Source organism: Anabrus simplex, chromosome 6 (genome assembly GCF_040414725.1).
Source record: "Anabrus simplex isolate iqAnaSimp1 chromosome 6, ASM4041472v1, whole genome shotgun sequence".
In the NCBI taxonomy this organism is placed as follows: Eukaryota; Metazoa; Arthropoda; class Insecta; order Orthoptera; family Tettigoniidae; genus Anabrus; species Anabrus simplex.
Genome location: NC_090270.1, coordinates 13,709,154 through 13,727,735, shown reverse-complemented (window position 1 = coordinate 13,727,735; position 18,582 = coordinate 13,709,154). Strand labels below are relative to the sequence as shown.

Sequence of the window (18,582 nt, the reverse complement as noted above, 5' to 3'; positions counted from 1 at the left end):
TTCCTAACTTAACCTTTATCTCCTTATACCAAGTACCCTCCTCCCATTGTTCCCACCTGTTGTATCAGCAATCATTCTTGCTACTTTCATGTCTGTTACTTCTAACTTATGAATAAGATATCCTGAGTCCACCCAGCTTTCGCTCCCGTAAAGCAAAGTTGGTCAGAAAACAGACCGATGAAAAGATAGTTTCGTCTGGGAGCTGACTTCCTTCTTACAGAATACTGCTGATCGCAACTGCGAGCTCACTGTGTTAGCTTTACTACACCTTGATTCAATCTCACTATATTACCATCCTGGGAGAACACACAACCTAAATACTTGAAATTATCGACCTGTTCTAGCTTTGTATCACCAATCTGACATGCAGTTGGATTTCTTAATGCCGTAATAATTTACTTGTGATAGTTGACACACAAAAATAGACTGCACTGACGTTAGATTTGAATGTACTCATTGCCTTAATAAATACACTTGGTAACGTTAGTTCAGAGACTAAACAGAAGCTTGGTGAATGTCCATGACTTAATATGTAATATAGTGAGGTAAAATAAAGTTAATATTATGTAAAATATTTAAAGAATTAATTGGTCAATGAATTTAGGCATTTAACTTAACGTGGAAGGGGACATTAATGGAGCTGGAGGGTTAACAAAAGTTGGGAATCTCACTTCCCTTTTTTCACAATAACTTTGAAATTGTTAAGTAAGTCTTTGGGATTCTTCCTTTCTGGTTCCCATCTCTCATATGTTAACAGTTAACGAAAAAAAAAAATCTCCATTAATTTGAAGTCTCGAAATTATTCTCATAATAATGGATTAATGTCTCCTAACTTCTTACCAACATCAGCTAAACAAAGCTATAAATGAAAATAAAAGTATTGAATAGGTGGATTAAAAAACACCTTTATTGTTTTTAAGTGGTATGTTTTGAGCTGTCAGCGAAGAGACGGAGTGGAGTGGCATTAGTAGACAAATTAGTTTGAGTGGTGTCTTTAAAAGTAGGAAAGATCACAATATGAGGATAAAGTTGGAATTCAAGAGGACAAGTTGGGGCAAATATTCATTTATAGGAAGGGTGTTAAGGATTGGAATAACTTACCAAGGGAGATGTTCAATAAATTTCCAATTTCTTTGAAATCATTCAAGAAAAAGGCTAGGAAAACAACAGATAGGGAATCTGACACCTGGGCGACTGCCCTAAATGCAGATCAGTATTGATTGATTGATGCTTTAATTCTTTAGAATTATCCAAACCAAACTAAAACAAACCCCATGGCACCACAGACCTTGAAGGGCCTTGGCGTACCAAGAGATCGCTGCTCAGGTGGAAGGCCTGCAGATTAGGAAGGTGTCGTGTGGTCAGCAGGACGGATCCTTTCGGGCGTTATTCTTGGTTTTCTAGACCGGAGCCGCTATCTCACCATCAGATAGCTCCTCAATTCCAACCACATAGGCTGAGTGGACCCTGAACCAGTCCTCAGATCCAGGTAAAAATCCCTGACCTGGCCGGGAGTCGAACCTGGTGCCTCCAGTTAAGATGCAGGCACACTACCCCTACTTCATCTTTTAATTGTCCCATCCTTCATTATCCATTTTATCAAGGGTTGACCAGGCTAGTTGGCCATGCGGTTAGGGGCGCACGGCTGTGAGCTTGCATCCGGGAGATAGTGGGTTCGAATGCCACTGTCGGCAGCCCTGAAGATGGTTTTCCATGGTTTCCCATTTTCACACCAGGCAAATGCTGGGGCTGTACCTTAATTAAGGCCACAGCCTCTGCCTTCCAACTCCTAGGCCTTTCCTATCCCATCATCGCCATAAGACCCATCTGTGTCGGAGCGACGTAAAACCACTAGCAAAAAAAAAAAATGATCGTCATCATCTTCCTTCCAAGTATTGGGCCATGTGTCCTGTTACGGTCTTGCATTTTTCTTTTTGCAAGACTTGAAAGCAATCAAATGTCCTTCCGACGGGTTGCTAGCCTGAAGGAAGTAAGACCATTGGTGGGGCTGCCACCTCTCAGCTAATGGACTAGCTGAAATTACAGCATTTCCTCCATAATGGATGTAATGGTTATACCACCGTGACTCTGTCGACAGGGCCTCATCTGTGGGAACAGGTTTTTTCATCTTGGGAAGGTGAGGTTGGTCTTTGGGCAGGAGAGGTTATGTCATAATCATCATCATGATCATCATCCTTCCAAGTACTGGGCCATGTGGCCCGTTACAGTCTTGCATTTTCTTTCTATCACTTCATTGGATGTCCTATAGATCTCTGTCCACTTGGTTGATAGCGTAGGATCTCCTTTGGTAGTCTTCCAGATTCCATCCTTTGAACATGACGTTTCCAGTTTTCTTGGTAATCATAGATGTAATTGATTACTGGTTTCACATTCAGTCCCTTAAGCACATCTTCATTTCTTATATGATCCCATTTTGTATAGTCTGCTGTTCTGTGCATGAATGTCATTTCACGTGCTGTAATTCTGGAAATGTCTTGTCCATGCCTCACTGCCGTAGCAAAGGCTGAAGTGTTATAAAGACGTAAGCGAGTGTGTTTTTCGACAAGAGATGGCTTCATGATATGATTTATGATTCATGATTCCTGTTGTTCTGGTAAATTTGGTTATTTTTGCAGAGATATCAGTTTCCCCTAGCAAAAAAAAAATCAAGGATTGATAATCCACATCATTTCTTATTACTGTTAGTGATTTAATCCTGTAGGTTTATTATTATGCATAGAATAAGCTTTATATCATCACTTTCTGCTTCATTTCTCTGAATTAATGTCTTTTACAAATTATTCGACTTTTACATCATTCTTTGTTTCATTGGCTGTTCCTTCTCTTAATGTTGGCAAATAGCACTATGAGGACGTACCAATCTGCTCTTGTAACATGCGTCCCTACTCACTGATCACCTCTCATGACATCTCTGCTACCATGTACTTGGATTAATAGCTACATCAGTTATTTTTGGTTGTCGAGTCTCCTACAAAATGATTATTAAATTTATTGGCTACCGATTGCATTCTTATCAATACGAGCTCATTAATATTATTGAATTAATTAAATATACACTACAAATTCATAAAAATGGACTCATGCCATTCCACCGGTCGAATTAAGCATTCATTTGCTTTTTGCTTCATTGGCAAATCTTTCAACTCACAACTGATTTATTTCCTCAATAATCTTTTATCAACTATTCTTGATTTTTATTCTCGTCACTTGAGAATAATTATTTTATGATTTTTATTCCCTAATTATCATCGACTGAGATTTGAAGATTATTTATCTACGAAGTATGAAGTTTCTACCATTAAATAATTCATCTCAACTCATAGTTGGACTCAATTAAATCAAAATTATTAGATTAATTAGTTATTTGTTGATGAAGTCATTATTATTATATGCCACTCAATATTAAAGTTATCACATTTGAAGTTTACTACTTGCACTGCAGCTTCTATTATACCAACACCTAGTAAAGATTCTACTGCGAAATCAATAGAAATATCAACTTTAAGAAGAAGATCATACTACAATCCACTGAAATGAAGGGTTATTAACATAAAATAGTACTTATATTAAGTTGATGTTGGTCAGTTCGTTCAAATGTCAGATGTCCTATTTCTGGTGTTCAGTTCAAGCTGCCATGGTGATGATCTTGTCCCACACTGCTGTTGCTCCAGTAGAATGTGGTTATTCCACGCTGAGGTTATGAATTCAGACAGTGTCCTTGTAGTTTATTCCATTGAGTAAATGAAACTGACACAAAGTTTGGGTGTACAACACAAGACTGTTTCTCTACTTAACTAATTTTCTATCGATCTACATTAATAACAGGTTTCTACTTAGTACAGCATCTGGCGAGCCGAGTTGATTTTCACATTGCTGACACTGTCCTAGCCTTGACCAGAGCTTGCTGTTCTCCATTTCTCCCTGTCGACTAGAGGTACGCGAAGATTTTCCTATAGGTCCGTCATTTTCAAATGTAGAATGGATAATAGTAAGTAAGTAAGCTTGTAGTCATTGGTTCACCTCTTATATTAGCTCACATCCCGGTAGACATAATTCTATTGGTTGTTACGTACAGTATGAATAGCCATTGGTTTGTAATTTTTGCTTTGGAGAATTTGAGAATATTTCCTTTTTGGAGTAGTGTTCACTGCACTTCTTCTTCCCTTGTTGATGCCAGCCTTGTTCAGCATAAGCACTGGAATAAAGAAAAAAATTAATTTGAGCCTCGGGCTAGCTGTCTTCGTGGTCGAGGTCAGCTCACAGCTTCTCATCTTAACTGGTTTGAACGGTGATAAGAATAAATTCTCTCCTAAACGAAATTTTCTCTTTTCCATCGAATGAGAACCAATATTGACAGGTACAGAGAGGAGCCTTATGCTAGAATATTTCATGTTTCTCTTCATACCTTACAAACTCTCCTTCTGTCCTGTGAGAACATTTCCACATCCTCTCAGCCGTACTTTCCGTAGTCCACCCCATTTTCCTCAATGTACTTCCCTATAATTCTACTATTGCGGTTCAAGTGAAGGCCACCTCATATCCTACCCTCCCATTAGGATCTACAAATGTCACACCCAGTTTCCCACATGCCCACTCCATAGCGTGGTTTAAATCCCAAATTTCCCTCCAGCCAGTATCCCTCCTACACAGTATCCCACTAATAACAATCTCTGCTCCCTTAAACCTCTTCTGTACTGCATTAATCAGATCCCAGATGCCCCGAACCATGTTGGTACCTGTTCCTGCTTGCCTTCAGTTCAACATTTGCTTTACCCTGGTCCTACCTCACATACTCCATTTCTCCTCTGAAAATTTGAATGTGCTGCTACTGAACAGTGACGGGAGGTTTAAATAGCACTCTCACCCGATAGAGATGAGTGTTTCTCCTCGCAGCCAGTGAAGAAGACGGCCACAGTCTCAGCTTACCTGACAACAAAGGAACTATATAAGTAGTGCTTCCTTTGCAATCTCCGTGTAGCACAACGGTGACTCAACCTGGCTAGAAGGTCAGTGTGTGTTGCAGGATACATGAATCAATTGACACACGCCAAAGTAACCTCGGTCATGTCTCATCCACGATGTAGAATATACTAGGGATCTTTGTGCTGATATCATGCAAAATAAATGAACATACAATGCTGTTCATTAAGACTAGTTGCGATACTGGTGAATGAACTGAAGCACTCATGTTGACCTTAGTAGATCTGTCTCCATGGAACTAGCCACTGGCATACCTCCTACCATGTGATTCTCGGCCACTTCTCATACCTCTGCTGGAATTGTGTACCAAAGAGGCTTTGATAACTTGGATGATGAAGCATTTGATGAATTTTGGCAGCGTACATGAGGAATATCTCCTGCCATCTCTTTCATAAATTTGGAACTTTTGATTCAGTGAGTAGGTTGGGAATCGGGCTAGTACGGATTGCCACTGTGGCAACACAACACCACCGCATGGAGTGCAGGCTACCTTCAGCCGATGGATGCCGTCTTATACAAGAAACTATTTCACAACTGCACCTCCGTATTAGGATGCACATCAATGTAGACAGAAGTGTACAACTGAGATTTTTGCCAACGAAGATTCATGATGGTGATTGTGACACTTCATTCTCTTGAATGTGTCCGGTTGCGCAGTCATTGCAGGGTAGGAGAGGTGGTGGTCTAATCACAACGTTGCATGTCAAAGGCAGGGATTTAATTCCAAACCTTTCTACAATGTTCATACGTAGTGAGGACATATGACACTGTCGGATGGAGGCATTAAGCCTTGAGCAGACCCATTCGAGATATTCGACAGGAGCCTATCATATATCACTTGATTAACTATATATCTCTAACTGCGTCAGGAAGGGCATCCAGTTATAAAAACTTGCAACGGAGATTCATCCCACATCATACCTGAACCTTCCCCCACTATTGGCAATGTGGAAATTTACCTAGCTTCACCCTCATTCCATATTCTCTTCAGTTTGTTTGAGTCACTCAGATAGTTCTTATGTTATGTGTGGGCATTATCCATTTATTGACAAAAACACACGGCAAGTGATCTGCACTCTGGGTAATGAAGTGTGTGCCATCATACTTACCTGAATATAAGGACGGGTTATAGAGCTCAGACTGTTTCCCTCTCAACAGTAATGAGGTCATGGGCAGTCCTCAGCACTCTGGGTAATGAAGTGTGTGCCATCATACTTACCTTAATATAAGGACGGGTTATAGAGCGCAGACTGTTTCCTCTCAACAGTAATGTGGTCATGGACAGTACTCAGCACTCTGGGTAATGAAGTGTGTGGCTCCATACTTACCTGAATAAAAGGACGGGTTATAGAGCGCAGAGATGTTTCCTCTCAGCAGTAATGTGGTCATGGACAGTACTCAGCACTCTGGGTAATGAAGTGTGTGGCTCCATACTTACCTGAATAAAAGGACGGGTTATAGAGCGCAGAGATGTTTCCTCTCAGCAGTAATGTGGTCATGGACAGTCCTAGTTGTAGGGTGCAGACTGTTTCCTCAGCACCTCATCACGAATTGCTGCACATTTTGAATTCACCTGACGAAGTAGCAGTTTGATCTGTAGTGAGTGTGAGAAGTGGAATCACCATTACTGGGATACTGGCACACTGCTACCCAAGGTGACATCCTTCAAGCACACAAAAATCAATTAGGTTGATCAGTCGCTCGTAGATGGAGTGCCCCATTCCCAGCAAGTAGCTCGTGTAGGCTCCACTATGGCAGTCAACTCAACACACTGGTTTTCATGAGCAATCATCTGTCATTGCAGAACACACTGATGAACAGTTGCAACCTCTTTCCCGTCTTTGATAGTTTCACTGTGATAGTGCCATTGTGTGGACAAAATTATGATGTCCATCCATGTTGTAAGGTATCAGCAAGAGTATTCTTGTGTTTTTTGGGAACGTTTACTGAATTACTTTAAATCCTTTTGCTCCATTTTTTAATTTCGTGTGGCTATTCCTAGCCGAGTGCAGCCCTTGTAAGGCAGACCCTCCGATGAGGGTGGGCGGCATCTGCCATGTGTAGGTGACTGCGTGTTATTGTGGTGGAGGATAGTGTTATGTGTGGTGTGTGAGTTGCAGGGATGTTGGGGACAGCACAAACACCCAGCCCCCGAGCCATTGGAATTAACCAATGAAGGTTAAAATCCCCGACCTGGCCGGGAATCGAACCCGGGACCCTCTGAACCGAAGGCCAGTACGCTGACCATTCAGCCAACGAGCCGGACTTTGCTCCATTAACTTTGTCTGACACATGAGGGTAGCTGCTCTTAAAGAGATCTAAAGCTATTTCAGTTCCTTGGCAGACAAAACAGAGCTAAATGAAAATCCTTAATGCATCACTCTGGAGACCAGTGTATTCTGATGGCAGTTGCGTTTCCAACTCTTTTATCTACAGTCTTGTTTGTTGACCAGAAATATTTTTAGGGTTGGAGTGTGTTGTTACAGATCTGAGGTAATCAGTCAGTACGAACGTGGACTTTGTGAGCCCATAGAACATCTGTAGCCAGGACACAACTGAAGCTAAACATTTCTCTGGAAGAAACTATGAAATTTCGTTCAATAAAACTAATCTCAGAGCCTCTAGAAGTACATGATTTACCCATCTGACTGGTGTGGAAGAGACATGTTTCTCTGTTGCAGGGAGTGACAATGAAGGCTAAACGAGCCGAACGTGAAGAGCTGGGTGTGAGCCTGTATGACCTACAGCAGCAGATCTGCAAACAGCTGAACACGATGGAGATGTGCCTCCAGGAAACAAGTACCACTGCTGCCAAACGACAGAAGGTAGAGGCTGAGCTCGAGGAGAGCAGGAAAGAGCTCAAAGTAGAACTTGATAAGTTCAACCGTGCTCAAAAGAAAGGTACAGTCCACATTTATATTTTCTTGCCTTCCATCTAAATTTGTTTAATTTGTAAGGACTCATTATAAGTGATTGAAAAAAGAATTCTTAAATAAAAATTTATTCTTCTGTTGCATGTGTGTGCAGATTTGTTTCTGGGCATATCTCTGTATCAGATCTAACTTGTTCCTTAGTCTGAGTCATCAGTCCATTGACTGGTTTGTTGCAGCGCTCCATCCCATTCTATCAGATGCTAATCTTTTCATTTCTACATAACTACTTCATCCTACATCTGCTTCTCACATTCATACCTTGGTCTACTCCTACCGTTCTTACCAACCACACTTCCCTCAAAAACCAATGGCACAAGTCCTGGGTGTCTTAAGATATGTCCTATCATTCTATCTCTTCTTATCGTCAAGTTTAGCCAATTCATTTCAGTATCTCTTCATTCATGATTTGTTCTATCCATCTCACCTCCAGCATTATTCTGTAACACCACAGTTCAAAAGCTTCTATCATCCACGTTTCACTTCCATACAATGCCACTCTCCAGATGAAAGTCTTCAGAAACATTCCTATATCAATGTTTGAAGTGAGCAAATTTCTTTTCTTAAGAAAGCTCTTCCTTGCTTGTGCTAATGTGCATTTTATGTCCTCTTACTTCTGCCATTGTCAGTTATTTCCTACCCAAGTACAATATTCATCTATTTCCTTTAAGACATCATTTCCTACTCTAATATTTCCTGACTTTGTTCCACTACACTTTCGACTCCTTCCCCAACACTCCATTAATACCATTCAGGAATTTCTCTAGCTCTTCTGCACTCTCAGATGAAATAACAAAATCATCAGCAAATCTCACGGTTTTGATTTCCTCTTCTTGGATTGTGATTTCCTTTCTAAATTCCTCTTTGATTTCCTTTACTTCCTGTTCTAAATAAATATTTAAAAGGAGGGTAACACTCTGCAGACTTGCCTCATTCCTTTCTGGATTACTGCTATTCAAAGCACTCAATTCTTATCACTACAGACTGATATTTATACAAATTGTAGATAATTCTTAGCTCTCGGTATCTGATCCCGATCACCTTCAGAATCCCAAATAGACCAAACGTAAAGTCAGGATTGCTTGATGTGTTCCTAAATTTCTTCTGAAGTCCAGGTGATCTTCTCGCAACCCAGTTTCAACTTGTATTTCCATTCTTCTGTAGATAATACATGTTAAAATATTGCAGGCATGAGATACTAAACTAATGGTGTGGTAGTTTTCATACTTGTCAGCACTGGCTTTCTTGGGAATAGGTATAACAACTGTAGCACCTCGTGAGCCTACATATTAACAATAATAAACAAAAAATACAAATATATGAAATTTGAAAAATATGAAATTAAATTAAACAAATTTAAATTAAAACCTAATTAACACCATGTCCACATTGCGAAACTTCAACTTACGGGTCTAACAACGACAACTACGGAAGGATTGTGGAACGTGGAAGTAACCCTAATGAGGCCATGAGATCGTATCTTGTTATGGGGAAAGGAAAACACAAGGCAACTACCCTTACACTCAAATATATTAAAAACCTTAAGTACAATATTACATCAAAAATGAGGCCAGCCAACAATAAAAAAATACTTAATACAGACTATAAATGCATACCAACAGACAATTAATTACTACAGCTCTTCCGATAGTAGGATGTACAAAACTTTAGCAGACAATTGGATATTATAGTTCTTCAAATAATAGGTTATACAAACAAACAAATTTTAACGGGAGGTGAACCTAAAAAAGGTTAAATTTACGTAGGTTACAAATTTAGAACAAATAAGAGTTGCCATCAGTTACAATAATTAACAAAAGAAACTTTCAATATATTCTTCGGTAATGTCTTTGTTGAGAGTCCTCAAAACCTTATTCTAATTACTTTTTTTTCTAATTCACATAAATTCTCAAAACATAAATTTTTGCATAAGCTCTTCAGTCTTTAAATGTCTCTTTTGTTTTCACAAACAGCTGTTTTACATACAATTCTACAATGATAGATAGATAGATAGATAGACAAGGAATGGGTGAGCCCTGCCTTCGCAGGGCTACACACGCAGGTCTGTGAAGACCCTTTGTGTCCCTTAAACGGGTTTGCCTAGTCCAGCCCTAGTGCTCCTATAAAGGATACCAGTGTCCAGATGTTGGCATTCCTGATGTCTTCCAGGCTCACAAAATGTGAGCCAAGATATCAGTGTCTAGTGCTTGCAAGAGCCTCACACTGACACAACACATGCGCGGAGGTCTCTTCCTCCCTACCGCATCTTCTACACATCGGATCCTGACTGATTTTCATGATGTGTAGGTGTCTCTGTAAGGTATTGGTATTGTGACCTGTCAACAGTCCAACTAACATTCACATTCTGGTCCTATTCAAATTTATCAGGACCTTTTTATAACTTTGGCTAGGCCCTTTGATAAGTTCACATGCCTGCCTTGCTATGGTTACCCTCTTCCAAATGTCTAAGTGAGACTGGTTTGTCCATTGGGACATTACCAGTTTCACACTTCAGAGTGACACTCCCAGGAAGGGCTCTGGTCCTATGAAAGGACCTTTCGAGCCTTGTTTCACTAGTTTGTCAGCTACTTCATTTCCACTGATTCCTGTGTGCCCAGGGACCCATAATAGGGTAACTGAGCTAAGTTCACACAGTTGATCTAACATCCTTTGGCACTCCCATACCATTTTTGATATTGTTCTGACTGCGCATAGTGCTTTTAACACTGCCTGGCTATCACTGCAAATGGTGATGCATCTTCTATGTCCAGGCATGTTCCATATACGTATATACAGCACAGGCCAGTATTGCATATACTTCGGCCTGGAAAACAGTAGCATATTTACCCATGGGAAGGGAGAGCCTTCTCTTAGGCCCCCAGACCCCGGCGCCTGTGCCCGTCTCCGTCCGCGACCCATCTGTGTACCATGTACAGCCCCCAGACCTAAGACGGGCCCCAGCATCCGCAGCCCACTCCTCCCTTGTGGGTATCACCACTGTGAACTTGGTATAATTCAGATTAACAAGGCTTCATCAGGTCCCCGATCATCATTGTCGTAGGGTAGATCTGGTGAAGCCTTGTAAGAATGGAAGCATGACCTCTATTCGGATTGTTGAAGGACCATCTTCCGAGTGACCAGAGGCGGTAAGCACTCATTCCCGCTATTTCCTTAACATATAAATGTAAGAGGGGAAGACCTAGGATGGCCTCCATTGCACATAATGGTGTAGTATCCAGTGCCCCTGTTATTCCTAGACACGCAAGTCTTTGGACACTGTTTAACTTGGTGGTCACAGTTTTACTTTCCGAACCTGGCCACCAGACTAAAGATGCGAAGGTGATCGTGGGCCACTGGACCACCTTAGGTCCTAGGCACCAAGTCTTTCCAACGGCCCTGTGACAGGCCCACATAATCTTGCACCTTATGATCTATATGTTTCTTCCAACTCAGTCTTGCCTCAAGGATTACCCCTAGGTACTTAAATGGGGTTGTCTTAACTAATATTTTCCCAAATAGGAAAGGCTCTGACAGTCCGTCTAGCCTCCTCCTACTGGTAAATACTACAAGCTCCGTCTTGTCGGGATTAACCGACAAGTCCGTGTCGTGGCACCATCTTTCCAACCTACGTAGGGAGCTCTGAAACCGTACTGGGGAAATTCCCCACCACCATCAGGCTAATGTCATCTGCAGAGCCTTGGGCGTAGATTCCTCTAGCATTTAACCTGGTAAGTAGTTCATCCACTACCAGACACCATAATGTTGGTGATAATACTCCTCCCTGTGGACACCCCCTGTCTATATTAGCTCTCAATGTTACTGCGTTGAGGGTAAACAGAACTTGACAGCCCTGCAGTCAGGCCATAATCCATTTTACGAGCATCCTGCTCATTCCTCTTCTCTCTAGACTAAGTTCTATGGAGCCCAAAGACGTGTAGTTAAAGGCCCCTTCTATATCTAGGAATACCACCATAGCAAGTTGTTGCTGATCCAAGGCGCTCTCCAGCCTAGAAACAAGCCGGTGTAGTGCCGTCTCAACCGACTTCCCTGGTTGGTATGCATGTTGATGAGGATGCAGGGGACAGTCTCTTAATACTTTCTCCCTGATGTGTCTATCCACCAGTCTTTCCAAAGTCGTAAGAAGAAAAGACGTTAGACTAATGGGTCTATAATCCTTAGGTCTAGTATATGAAGACCTTTCGGGTTTAGGTATATACACTACCTTCGCCTGACGCCACAAGGGGTACATGTACCCCATAGTGAGACAGGCACTAAATATTCTGACCAGGTATGGTATAAGGATTGCGCCCGCTTCCTGAAGAAGTGCTGGGAAGATCCCGTCCATTCCTGGACTTTTATAAGGGGCAAAATATTCTAATTCCCACTTCACCCTTCTTGGGGTAACAATCTCTGCAGCTTCCTTCCAACCACTTCTATCGGGTCTGAAGGATCCGCTCGATTCTACTTCACTATTCGTGACTACTGAACCTGGAAAGTGGGCATCAAGCAGTAAGCTCAGGGTCTCCCCCTCTGTGGATGTATATCCACCCGAAGGTGACTCCAATGAGCCCAGCCTTGCCCTTCCATCCAAGGTTAGAATTTTATGAAGCCTTACCGCTTCATGTTGACTCTCGATGGAGTCACAAAACTGTCTCCAGGATTGCTTAGAAGCCGTTTTGATTTCTGACTTGTACTTTCTTTGTGATTCTTTATATGAATCTAAACTTTCATGATCTTGAAGTTCCCTGTATTTATTCCAGAGCCTTCGTGTGTTTCTCCTCAGGTGTTCAAGATAACTGTTCCACTTGAAGCTTCCTGTTACTCTTTTTGCTTTAACAAATGGGCAGTTTAATTCATAAGAGGTAACATGTCTGTGTGAGAAAACTCACACTGAGCTCCAGCTCCTCCTTGTTCTTAATTATATTTGAGGGTCCTCCTTCCAGTCCCCTCCTCACATCCTCCCTAAGAGATGTCCAATTGGTTTGTCTAGGGTTTCTGTAAGATGGGATCTCGAAGGAGCCCTCTATGTGAAACACACTGTGTCTATGATCTGACAAGGAAGGTTCCAAAGAAACCTTCCAGTCGTTAAATTCCTGTATGATTCCCATGGAACCTAGGATAAGATCTATGATCCCCTCACTCCTGTTATTGATGAAGGTAGACGGATCACGTACGTTTATGATCTCAAGATCAGTTGTACATAGAAATTCTATGAAATTCTCTCCCCTTCGGTTTGTGTATTTACTTCCCCAAATGCTGTGATGAGCATTGGCGTCACATCCTACTATGAGGTAAGTCCTTGCTTCCTACAGTATATCACCAGTCTCTGGAACTCCTCCGGCGGGGATGGAGATTCAGAGTCTCCTGGGAAATATGCAGAACAGACAACCAGGTCTCTTGGCTGTCCGCCCTCTTCATATCTCACTAGAACTGCTACAAGGTCTCTAGTAATGAAGCCCAGTATAGCGCAAGCATTATGATCCTTAACTAGTATACATGCTCTAGGCTTCTCCTCCACGACTCCACTGAATAGAGTGAAGCCTGCACATTTTAGTCCCATGATATGCCCCTGTCTAAGCCAGGGTTCTTGTATCAGGGCGACCGAAAACCTGCCTTTCTGGATATTTCTAATAAGTACCCTGGAGGCCGCTATACAATGTTGCATCTTTGCTTGTATGAAAGTAATCATTCCTTACCTTCATGCAATACTTTACCTTATGCGGTCTCCGGAATGTGCAGCTACGTCTCCCGCGATGAATTCTGAGGCTTGGCTGGCCCCGGCTCCTGTCCAGGCTCCCGCTCTTTGCCCCTGCTAGTCTCACTGTTGTCTGTGGTGGGGTTGGTCTTCTGCTTGTCGCGTTTACCCTCCACCAAGATGAAGGTAGCAACATGCACCCCACAGAAGATCTTCTTCCCCACCACTTTTTCCACATCTCTGGAGCCTATGCTGACCACAAGGCGGACACCTCTCCTCTCCTTCTTGCGGTCGTAGATTCTCCAGCTGTTGGGATTTAGGCCAAGGTTCTAGCGTGCCATTCTTCCCAAAAGGACGTTGTCCTTTGGTTGTCCTGGTTTCCAGACCATGACTCTCTTATAGGAAAGGAGTTTATCCATGCCCACAATTTTGAGCCTGGCTCCTTCCCACGGTTGCATATCTGTAACAAGACTAGAAAGCCATGCTACAGTCTCATCATTCTCTGCAATAATGATGGCCGCACCTCTCGACAGATAGCAGTCCAGGAACTGAGGCTTAATGGACCCCTGCTCCGGAAGCTCATCTATCAGATTGGTGATAGCCTCCTCCACAGACTCCAACTGTTTTTCAGTTAGCTGCTGGTCAGCATATCCTACAGGCACTATGGCCATCCTGATCCCAGCTTTAGCTATCCTGGCATACTCCACCTTGGGTCTTTTGTGGGATTGTCGATCTACTTCTGGAGTTGCCCCCGACAGAAGTCGTTTCCCCACTGGCGTCTTGGTGGGTGGAGTCCTCTGTGCCCTAGAAGCAGAGCCCTTTTCAGGGTCTCACCTCTTGTGCCCATTGGATCCTCCCACAGTCGTCGCTGTCGTGGCAGTAGAAGGCCTCTCAGCTCCAGGAGTTAAGCCCTCTTTGGCCTGCTCCTGGGCCCTTAAAGCCTTCTTGTACCTCCTCTTCTCAGCGCCGGAGTGCTGTTTCTTCTTCTTCTTCTTATTCTGGACTATAAGATTGCCCGGAGTGAGCTCTCTTACTGTCGAGGTCGTACTATCCGATGGTATCTCCGAAGAGTCCCCATCGGTTATTGTCCAGCTGGTGTCTCTCTCAGAGGCCCCAGAGGAGCTCTCCAGATTTTGGGTGGCTACGGTACTCATGTAGGTCCCACGAGTAGCTAGGGAAATATATTGTCCGCCCAGGCAGAGCCCCGCATACCCGACTAAGGCTACTTACTTCAAGAGGGCGGCAAGTATCGCGAAGGCTCCGTTCAAGACATATCTCCCATGTGCCATGCACCCCATCCTCCTTGTATACCGAATGGTTAACCAATAGGGCTCCATTCGGCATCGCAAGAAAGGAGCTACTAGTCCCCCTCACCACGCAGAGGATCTTCAATTGAAGAGGGTAACCGAGGTTAACCCCCTACAATTGTAGAAGCACACACGAGGGGTTTCTACAATGTTGACAAGGCCAAAATTAAATAACGACAAGGATTTCTGTGGTTTCACTGATCTCTGCACACAGCTGTTCAACTTTGGTCACACCTTTCCCCCCTTTAAACTCGAGCAACACTCGAAACAAGTACATTTTAATTTTACTGAGAGGGTTGTGACCACACACACTATCCGACACTCAACACCACAATATCTTCGTTTTTGAGGAGAACATCTAATACTGGTCGAAGAGTTACAAGTTGACCACCGGTATTGCTGTCCGATGTAGGTGCTGACTACAACCGATCGCCAACGCCCTCCATCCACATTTAGTCCAACCGAGGCCACCAGAGAAGCTTCATTTCAGCTCACGTGTGTAGTAAACTTACAATAAGTAAGTAGTGAACCGTGGCACAGTACAGAGCAACTGCCAGCACGAGAAGCTTTTGGTCACTCCACTGCAGTGTCGGATGCTAATCGGCCAGGAAATTCACAGTACCCTACCAACAGGCACCGCAGGTTCTTCTTTAGATGGACCCAGTTAACGCAGTCACTGTAACAGAGATCAGTCCGCAGCAGAGAAGGGAAGACTTAGGGTAAAGTCATCGTCCGGCCATCCAGAAGAGCTTTTGAACGTAAACGAAGGGCTGAAGGATGGGTTTTTTATTTTTCTTCATTAACTAATGACTAAATTAGAGGCACCGAACCAGTGGCTCCACCAATCCCATGGGGAGGTACCCCTCCCACTACGACCTTGGAATTCCTCTGTGCCCAGGGCAAGCGCTATTTTAAAATTTCAAAGAAAGGAGGAAAGATTTAGAAAATAAAATTTACCAGAGTTTACCCTAGACCCACGAATTGCAGGAAGAAACCAAGATTTGACACAACCCAAAATTCAAATAGAGGAAATTTACCAGGAAAATAAATTTTAAAAACATGTATTACCAAGGTTACAGCATGACACATTACAACTCACCCAATTCCGTTATATACAATTCACAATCAATAAAATCAGCTTCATGGTCCGTATCGCACTTCAATAGATTCACAATTAAGTATTTATTTTCCACCTAGTCGATACAATGATTGCTTAAGGCAATTTTTAATGGTCAAAAGTGGTACATGTTTCGTATATTATCAACATCTTCAGCCACATAACACTGTTTAGATGAAAAATATATAAAATTGACAAAGTAATGCTTTAGAGGAAGTGTCCTTAAAATTAACATAAGATTGACAAGATTAAAACAAACAAATAACTCAAGAGAAAATATATAAATTATTTCTACAATAGCTTCAACTCTGAAGCTATAGGTGACAGCAAGGAAGTTCTTGACACACCTATATCCCCCGCTCCTCCACCTCCTCAGGTGCAAGAGCAAGGAAGAACGCATCATCAATATTACACCCGGCGCAAAACTGTGAAAGAATGACAGGAGTTACTGTTCCAAAGGAAAGCAGGCTTAATAAGATTTGACAACTAGGAATTAGTTATATTTTCATCTACATTAATAATAAGAGCCGCACTGTGATATCAGGATTTCTTCATTTCGATAATTACTTATAAATTGTATAATTTTTAATTTATAAATTGATCTTTTTTCATGAATTATTAAGAAAAGAATATTTATTAGGACAATTTCTCTATGGAATATTGTACAAGTGTTTCCTTGACGACTGCTTTCTATTGTAGAAATAATTTATATGTTTTCTCTTGAGTTATTTGTTTGTTTTAATCTTGTCAATCTTATGTTAATTTTAAGGACACTTCCTCTAAAGCATTACTTTGTCAATTTTATATATTTTTCATCTAAACAGTGTTATGTGGCTGAAGAAGTTGATAATATACGAAACATGTACCACTTTTGACCTTTAAAAATTGCCTTAAGCAATCATTGTATCGACTAGGTGGAAAATAAATACTTAATTGTGAATTCACAATCAACCTTTTCAAGCACTACAGGTATGAGAGGTCAGCCAAAAAGAGAAAACATCCTCCAAGTAATAAGTTACCCATACTTGACCTTCATTAACTGAAGTACTACACACATACAACCTTATCATTAGGGCACATAATGTACTACTCATATCCCCACTAAAATTTTACTTTAAATTAATTACTATGTGCATTCTTAATTACCCAACAATGACAAACAAATGGGAAGGAGAGATTCAGAATGTTGCAAGGGAACTCAAAACAGGGAGATAGTTACATTTATTACGTTACCTTGCAACGTTACTACATCCATTGAAATGAGGTTAGTAAGTCACTATTCATTTACCATGCCATGTATTCATTACTTTATAATTTTAACACTGATAAAACTCACATTATGTATCACGTGTCACACCGGTCGAATTAAAATGCAATTAAGCCAGGAATACAGAATTAAAATCACATAAAATTTACCGATAAACAGAATATATTCAAATGAAAACTGAAAACAGCTCAAGAGTGCGCACCTCACTGATATAAGAAATACACCTTCATACCAGGGAATATCAGATTACAGCATGATACACCAAGATCACCAATCCTATCTGTCCTCCAACACATGATACAAGAACTCACACGAAACACAAGTGCAATGGCCCATGAATCAAGCAGTACCAGCAAAAGAAAACAAGGACAGAACATGACCTCAAATACTCTTGAATCCCAGGGATAAGTTAGTATTTATAAGGTTCAAACTTTTCAATACAAATTACATGTTGTTTAGATGTTATTTACAACATTTATATAATATGGGATCGGTTTTGACATTTTAAATGGCATCATCAGCCATAAACACATTAATCACAGGGACTCGTATACAACCGTCAATATGGCTTGTGCATTGGCACATGAACGGACCAGCCAGAGCTGTGTACCAAGCGATTTCTATAAGTTCTTGACGTTGTGCACGCGGTCATGTGGTCAGCACACTATTCTCCCGGTAGCTCTATTTCTTCTCAGGGTATTCTATCTATCGCTCATAAAATCTGAGATTTTCCATTAGTTTGTTTTTAACGTGGTTTCGGAAGAGACTCGGTCTGCTGAAACACGTATCACTGGGGAATCTATTCGCTCGAGTAAGTACCAACGGCCGAAAACCTAAAAAAGAATCTCTTTCATTCATCAAATCCTTCAGTTACTTATGTCTACTTAACTTACCAGCTAACTTATAAACTAGGTGTTACCAAAAAGAATTCATAACACAGACACTTTCTAGAAAAATAATATAAGAAGATTTATTGGAATAAAATAACGTTCAATAAAAAGTTGATGTGGATTCTGGGTAGTATAAGCTTGATAACCTGTATGCATAAGGGATCAGAGTCAGCGCTGGCTCAAATAAAAGTAAAATAATTGAGATTTTTAAAAACTATTTACACTCATTCGCACTCTTCCTATTCATGCTCATTCTCATTCAGTGTTCAAGTTCACATTCATTATTTATGTCTGTATTCGTAATCATGTTCCGAAATGAGTTTAAATTACTCTAATTATATTCAATAGAACACTGAGCAATCACAGTCTCCATTT

The 18,582-nt window shown here is 41.5% G+C and overlaps 1 protein-coding gene across 1 annotated transcript in view; it reads left to right on the top strand.

The window, feature by feature from the left end:
- The window catches only part of l(2)41Ab (lethal (2) 41Ab), a 443,174-nt gene that overhangs the window by 31,594 nt on the left and 392,998 nt on the right, over positions 1-18,582 (top strand). Inside the window, exon 2 of the mRNA XM_068228208.1 lies at positions 7,683-7,902. Coding sequence (XP_068084309.1) covers positions 7,683-7,902 — 220 coding nt within the window. The remainder of the gene's footprint in view (positions 1-7,682; positions 7,903-18,582) is intronic.